Genomic DNA, 8,256 nt, shown 5'->3' with positions numbered 1-8,256 from the left:
ATTGCTGATTGTTGGTGTGATTGCTGGTGTGATTGCTGGTGTGATTTTTGGTGTGATTGTTGGTGTGATTGCTGGTGTGATTGCTGGTGTGATTGCTGGTGTGATTGTTGGTGTGATTGTTGGTGTGATTGTTGGTGTGATTGTTGGTGTGATTTTTGGTGTGATTGTTGGTGTGATTGTTGGTGTGATTAATGATACTGTATGTTGTTCAAGGTCATTTGCACCTCAGCACTAGACTTGACATTCAACACATCAAATCTTGCCTCAAAGCGCAATCAAGATAAAAATGGCCAGAAAAGTGCAATTTAGTGGAGGAACTCATGGTGTATGTTTCAATCGTGACTGAGGAGAGTGGGAAAATCAAGATAAGTTGGCTTCCGACCAGTCCTAAGGAGATCAGTGGGACCAGTGAACCCGGGAACGACACACTCACTTTCTTTGATCTCCTACCTACCGTTTTCCCTCCTTAACGCAGGCGCCAAGTTTTTAGGCAAATTGGGAATATACTGTACAATTGATGAAGTTAAAGTAGTAAAGCTGGTCTTCTTCTCTCACCCAGATCCAGGAGATGACTCGCCACGACGGCTCACATTATGACCTCAGCCGTCACAACCCCCATCTGATAAACATGTCACCTAGGATACTGTCCCATCAGCCCATGAGTGCACTGTCCCAACTGAACTCTCAGGTTGGCCGGAGTGCACTTACCCATGGTTCTCCCTCACCTCCTGGAAGTAAATCAGCCACACCCTCTCCCTCGAGCTCTACACAGGAAGAGGAGATCGATTCCCACCATAAGGTACTGATGTGGCAATGCTTCTTTGATTTCGCTGAACCTAGGGAAAGTCAGGGTGTTGCTGTCGTTGGTGTTGGGTGTTGCACGGCTAAAGGAAATTGTCAAATAGTGGTTAATCTATAACTAGATTTTTTTTTCATACAGGATTGTGTTACTTGCTGTCACGTTGTTGAATTTGTGTATGTATGGCAGAATGACAGTGAATTTATTATTTATTATTCAACAAGCTAGTGTATTTCTGAGAGCCTGCGTATCTCCAATCTCATAGGTAATAAAGGACCATCTGGTGTTTTTTTTATATTGGCTTCAAATCCTAGTTCAAACTGAAAGTAATGCAGCTTTTTATTTTCCTTTTTGTTATAATTGTTTTGCTGTCTAAATTATTTCACTTGAAATGTTCCTGTAATGTGGGATTTGCTGAGAATCTGTTATCACCATGTCACCTCCTTAATTGTCACATTAAGAAAGGATCATGGAGAAACAACTTCTTACTCCCTTTCCAGTTATGTTGTGGATCATTTTGTTTAAATTCCCTTGTTGCTTTATATATGTTCACATAACTGGTATTATTGCTGTTCTCTAGGCCCTCTCCATAGCGATTAACAGAAGCTCTGTTCAATTCTTTATATTGCAGCAATGGCAACAGGGATGCGTTTGGATGTTTTGTCTGTATTCGTCTGTAATACGTCTCTATTAGATATGGGAGATAGAACTTGAGGCAACATACTGTAGTTCCAAACCAAATGACTTGAAGCAGCAGTCTTCTATACTGTGTATGTAACGATCTTCGTCTGGAGAAAGAGAGGAGGACCAAAGRGCAGCGTGGTAAGTGTTCATGATGAAACTTTAATAGAACAAACTGAACACTGAAATACAAAACAAAGAATTGAACCAACGAAAACCGAAACAGTTCCGTGTGGAACACACAGACACGGAAGACAACCACCCACGAAACCCAGGTGGAAAAAGGCTACCTAAGTATGATTCTCAATCAGAGACAACTAACGACACCTGCCTCTGATTGAGAATCATATCAGGCCAAACAAAAAAACCAACATAGAAACACAAACATAGATAACCCACCCATCTCACGCCCTGACCATACTAAAACAAAGAAATAACAAAAGAACTAAGGTCAGAACGTGACAGTGTACTGTAGTGTTCTAGACCTCTACACACCTATCAATAGATGTGTTTCTCCGCTGTGGGGTAAACAAGTTGAAAAGGACAGGAAAGGAAAGGAAAGGAAAGGAAAGGACAGGACAGGAAAGCTCGAGGGAGTTTATGTGTGCCTCAATCCCTCACAGTTCTTTCATTTGAAACAAGGACACGGGAATAAATACTCAATAAGTGACATTCATTTAATTTATGTAAATCCATACAACAGAGCATACAGAAATGACTCACCAATCAGGGCTCTTGTTGGATTTGTTTCCATTTACCTGTTGGGATTAGAAAAGAAGAACATGAATGTATAATTGAATCCGGGGTTTTCTATAGTGTTGTTGCATATTTATCAGCCTCTGTACACAAGCACACAGTGATACAACGTTAGACCAGCACATTTTCTGCAACATAATATTTTCTCCACCATACAAGCTCCCCACTGTGCATGACTGTCCATGTATGAATAAAAAACGATTACCATCAGTATATAATTCCGTTAGCCTCCAATGTATTCAACATCCACATCAAAGCTAGTAGAAACAGAGGTGATTTTGAATACATTTTGCTCCGTTGCACAAAAGTTGGAATCTATTATCTTAATGAAACTCTTTAAGAAGAATGCCGTCGGGAATGTTAGGTGAGAAATGTACAGTTTTACCTAGTCCGGGAAGAAATGTGTTTGTGTTGTTTTGATAAATCATTTTTGACAATGTAAACGACGTATTGCTGAAGAAAAAAAAAAAACAGTTTAAGTTGGAATAGATAATGGTAGTGTTATATTAGATTTGAGAGATTGAATCTCAGTTTCTGTTCATAGAGTACAGTTCAAAGCAAGAGAGTATTAGTAGTATCATACTGTAAATACATGTTCTACAAGTAAATACAATGTTCTGTGTTTGATGTGAACAGGTTTAGCTTGTTACATTGAATGTTTCTTTACTGAGAATTCTGAGTTGTTTCAATTTATTTTTTCACTGTGGATGTCTCAATTACTTGCAATGGATTTAATCAAACAGTCATTACGATGAAAATGGAGTCTAAATTAGTTTTATTTTGTTTTTCGCAGCAAAAGTTCATAAACATTATTGTCTATTAACTTAGTAAGAAGATAAGAGGTAAGTCATACTTATGCTTACACTGGCCTGGCAACTCATCTCTTGATGTTGGGGATGCAAGCTTGTTTGAGTTGTCTGGTGGGCGTTGACACGGATGAGTTGGCACACTGACCATGTTCATTTGTCTACGTGAGGCAGTGAAACGTTACCAACGGAAGGAGCTGTGCACTGAGGTGTGAAGTGAGAGGAGTGGGGAGCGTCTTGTCACTGTGTTCTGTTGCTCTCCTCAGGTAGTAGAGAGGAGAATGTACATAATGATGTCGAAAGGGAACAGTTGATACTGCGTTTCTTACCCCTGTCATACAGTATAATTCTCTTTGAGTGAGCAGTTGTCTTCTTGTTCAGTCTTCAAACAGAAAGACAGGAGACAAATGCATCGTTTTTTTATATTCTTCCAGATGACGGGCGAGAAGCGGCCTTCCTCAGAGATGATGAAGCCCAAGACCAAACCGCAGAAGAAGAAGAAGAAAAAGGACCCCAACGAGCCGTCGAAGCCCGTTTCGGCCTACGCCCTCTTCTTCAGGGACACCCAGGCGGCCATCAAGAGCTCCAACCCCAACGCCACCTTCGGGGACGTGTCCAAGATAGTGGCCTCCATGTGGGACAGTCTGGGGGAGGAGGCAAAACAGGTACACACACACACACCAATACATACACGTCTATACACACACACACTGAACACACACACCCACACACTCCGAAATAAGTGGATAAAGTTTTGCAGCTCTTTATGACATAATTGCATTCCTGATATAATAACATTAACTTTAACGGCATAACACTTTTACAAACATATATATATACAGTCGTGGCCAAAAGTTTTGAGAATGACACAAATATTAATTTTCACAGTCTGCAGCCTCAGTTTGTATGATGGCAATTTGTATATACTCCAGAATATTATGAAGAGTGATCAGATGAATGCCATGCAAATGAACTGAATCCCCCCAAAAAAATTCCACTGTATTTTAGCCCTGCCACAAAAGGACCAGCTGACATCATGTCAGTGATTATCTCGTTAACACAGGTGTGAGTGCTAACAAGGACAAGGCTGGAGATCACTCTGTCATGCTGATTGAGTTCAAATAACAGACTGGAAGCTTCAAAAGGAGGGTGGTGCTTGGAATCATTGTTTTTCCTCTGTCAATCATGGTTACCTGCAAGGAATCACATGCCGTCATCATTTGTGCGTTGCACAAAAAGGGCTTCACAGGCAAAGATATTGCTGCCAATAAGATTMCACCTAAATCAACCATTTATTGGATCATCAAGAACTTCAAGGAGAGCGGTTCAATTGTTGTGAAGACGGCTTCAGGGCACCCAAGAAAGTCCTGCAAGCGCCAGGACCGTCTCCTAAAGTTGATTCAGCTGCGGGATCAGGGCACCACCAGTACAGAGCTTGCTCAGGAATGGCAGCAGGCAGGTGTGAATACATCTGCACGCACAGTTAGGCAAAGACTTTTGGAGGATGGCCTGGTGTCAAGAAGGGCAGCAAAGAGTCCACTTTTCTCCAGGAAAAACATCAGGGACAAACTGATATACTGCAAAAGGTACAGGGATTGGACTGCTGAGGACTGGGGTAAAGTCATTTTCTCTGATGAATCCCCTTTCCGGTTGTTTGGGTCATCCAGAAAAAAGCTTGTCCGGAGAAGACAAGGTGAGTGCTACCATCAGTCCTGTGTCATGCCGACAGTAAAGCATCCTGAGACCATTCAGGTGTGGGGTTGCTTCTCAGCCAAGGGAGTGGGCTCACTCACAATTTTTCCTAAGAACACAGCCATGAATAAAGAATGGTACCAACACATCCTCCAAGAGAAACTTCTCCCAACCATCCAGGAACAGTTTGGTGACGAACAATGCCTTTTCCAGCATGATGGAGCACCTTGCCATAAGGCAAAAGTGATAACTAAGTGGCTCGGGGAACAAAACATCAATATTTTGGGTCAATGGCCAGGAAACTCCCCAGACCTTAATCCCATTTAGAACTTGTGGTCAATTCTCAAGAGGCGGGTGGACAAACAAAAACCAAAAAATTCTGACAAACTCCAAGCATTGATTATGCAAGAATGGGCTGCCATCAGTCAGGATGTGGCCCAGAAGTTAATTGACAGCATGCTAGGGAGGATTGCAGAGGTCTTGAAAAAGAAGGGTCAACACTGCAAATATTGACTCTTTGCATCAACTTCATGTAATTGTCAATAAAAGCCTTTGACACATGAAATGCTTGTAATTATACTTCAGCATTCCATAGTAACATCTGACAAAAATATCTAAAGACACTGAAGCAGCAAACTTTGTGCAAATTCATATTTGGGTCATTCTCAAAACTTTTGGCCACAACTATATATATATATATATATGATCAGCCAACACAACATAAAGGTACACAACAGAAAGGTACACAACAGAAAGGTACACAACATAAAGGTACACAACAGAAAGGTACACAACATGGCCAACCTTCACTTCAAGTGTTTCTTCCAGCCAGAACCATGGAGGCCTACAGTATATTGAAGAAACAGTGTATTTACAATAATCCCAATGTAGCTAAATGTCAGTAAACACAGTCATCTCTAGCCAACACCTCACGCGTCTGTCAGAACATACGCTCCATAGAATCTCCTGTCAATGAGAAGAAATGTTATATTCACACAGTAGTCACAGAAAACAATAGTTAAACCAACAACAAACCTTAGACAATCATCTTTGTTCTAGCCATAGAGGGTGAGGCAGAATAAAGGCTCATGTCAAAGAAAATCAATACCTCATTTGTAGTCACAAATAGTAGCACATCCATCCACCTTAAAGTGATAGTTCACTTCAAAATCAAAATGTGTCAGATGTTTCCAGACCTCGTCCATATAGCTGCATCTACGCTATCTACGCTACAGATGGTGTGGATATGGACTGCTCTCATTAATAGATCAATTTTAAGGATGATAACATCTGATGAACTTTGATTTCGGGCTGAACTGTCAACTTAATATCTCATTTATTAGGATCTGTTCATTTCAGCCCATGGGAGGGGTTTGTAGGAGAAATGAATGCTCCTAGATTGTTTCAATGCAGTCTGTTCTTAATGGCATGACAAGCAGTGAAAGGGCATCACGATTGTCATGAAAATGTCCTTATTTGCCTTGATTTGAACTTTGAACTGTGGAACACATACAGGTACAGCAACAGTTTCTTTTCCATGCATTTCATTTTAATATTTAGCACCTTTATTTACCAATAAATGGTGAATACTGTGAAACATTGCACCATACGAATTGCACCATAGATTAAAAGGGTTGGAAACAAAACAACCAAGGACTACGTACCATATGCAGAGCTCTATCTGCAAAAATATGATTCTGAGACGATTGGCTTTAACGTTCCGAACCCTCATTGGTTTGAATGGTGTCAGCAATGTTTATCATGTGTTCTTTTGAACTTAGCAACATGCATTGCGGTATTTAGAGTAATACAGTGCATTCGGAAAGTATTCAGACCATTTTACTTTTTCCACATTTTGTTACGTTACAGCCTTATTCTAAAATTTATTAAATTGGTTTTGTTGCTAATTTATTAAAAATACAAAACTGAAATATCACATTTACATAAGTATTCAGACCCTTTACTCAATACTTTGTTGAAGCACCTTTGGCAGCGATTACAACCTCGAGTCTTCTTGGGTATGAGGCTACAAGCTTGGCGCACCTGTATTTGGGGAGTTTCTCCCATTCTTCTCTACAGATCCTCTCAAGCTCTGTCAGGTTGGATGAGGAGCGTTGCAGAGATGATCGATTGGGTTCAAGTCTGAGCTCTGGCTTGGCCACTCAAGGACATTCAGAGACTTGTCCCGATGCCACTCCTGCGTTGTCTTGGCTGTGTGCCTAGGGTCGTTGTCCTGTTGGAAGGTGAACCTTCGCCCCAGTCTGAGGTCCTGAGCGCTCTGGAGCAGGTTTCCATCAAGGATCTCACAGTACTAGTCTCCCAGTTCCTGCCGCTGAAAAGCATCCCCACAGCATGGTGCTTCCACTACCATGCTTCACCATAGGGATGGAGCCAGGTTTCCTCCAGACGTGACGCTTTTCATTCAATCTTAGTTTCATCAGACCAGATAATCTTGTTTCTCATGTAATGTGCCTTTTACAAAGGAGTGGCTTCCATCTGGCCACTCTACCATAAAGGCCTGATTGGTGGAGTGCTGCAGAGATGGTTGTCCTTCTAGAAGGTTCTCCCATCTCCACAGAGAAACTCTAGAGCTCTGTCAAAGTGACCATCGGGTACTTGGTCAGCTTCCTGACCAAGGCCCTTCTCCCCCGACTGCTCAGTTTGGCCGGGCAGCCAGCTCCAGGAAGAGTCTTGGTGGTTCCAAACTTCTCCCATTTAAGAATGATGGAGGCCATTGTGTTCTTGGGTACCTTAAATGCTGCAGGTCCCACAGTTGACAGTGCATGTCAGAGCAAAAACCAAGCCATAAGGTCGAAGGAATTGTCCGTAGAGCCCCAAGACAGGATTGTGTCGAGGCACAGATCCGGGGAAGGGTACCAAAACATTTCTGCTACAGTATATAGACAGGTGTGTGCCTTTCCAAATCATGTCCAATCAATTGAATTTACCACAGGTGGATTCATCTCAAGGATGATCAATGTAAACAGGATGCACCTGAGCTCAATTTTGAGTCTCATACCAAAGGGTCTGAATACTTATGTAAATAAGGTATTTCTGATTTAGATTTTTAATACATTTGCAAACAAAAAAAGGTTTTTGCTTTGTCATTATGGGGTATTTTGTGTAGATTGCTGAAGAAAACATTTTATTTAATCCATTTTAGAATAAGGCTGTAACGTAGCAAAATGTGGAAAAATTCAAGGGGCCTGAATACTTTCCGAAGGTAGAGAACATTGAACAGAACAAGGCTAATGTCAATAACAACATTTTGACAAAAATGCAGATATAACCTTATAGTCCCAAGCTATCAATATGCTTATGTGATGCCTGGCTAATGTGATGCCTGGCTTATGTGATGCACGGCTTATGTGATGCATGATTTATGTGATGCACGGCTTATGTGATGCCTGGCTTATGTGATGCCTGGCTTATGTGATGCCTGGCTTATGTGATGCCTGACTTATGTGATGCCTGACTTGTGTGATGCCTGACTTATGTGATGCCTGGCTTATGTGATGCCTG

General features: G+C 41.5%; 1 protein-coding gene across 1 annotated transcript; it reads left to right on the top strand.

Annotated features, from left to right (window-relative positions):
* Nucleotides 1-559: 559 nt before the first annotated feature.
* On the top strand, nucleotides 560-3,707 carry LOC112079706 (TOX high mobility group box family member 2-like; the record flags this gene model as incomplete). The annotated part of the gene is made up of 2 exons (XM_024145576.2): nucleotides 560-799; nucleotides 3,477-3,707. Coding segments are annotated over 2 exons (471 nt in total), but the record flags the coding sequence as incomplete, so codon positions are not given.
* Nucleotides 3,708-8,256: the final 4,549 nt, after the last annotated feature.

Source organism: Salvelinus sp. IW2-2015, unplaced genomic scaffold (assembly GCF_002910315.2).
Source record: "Salvelinus sp. IW2-2015 unplaced genomic scaffold, ASM291031v2 Un_scaffold9154, whole genome shotgun sequence".
NCBI classification, from domain to species: Eukaryota; Metazoa; Chordata; class Actinopteri; order Salmoniformes; family Salmonidae; genus Salvelinus; species Salvelinus sp. IW2-2015.
Note: the sequence above shows the minus strand (reverse complement) of the source record. Positions and strands in the feature narration are given on the sequence as shown.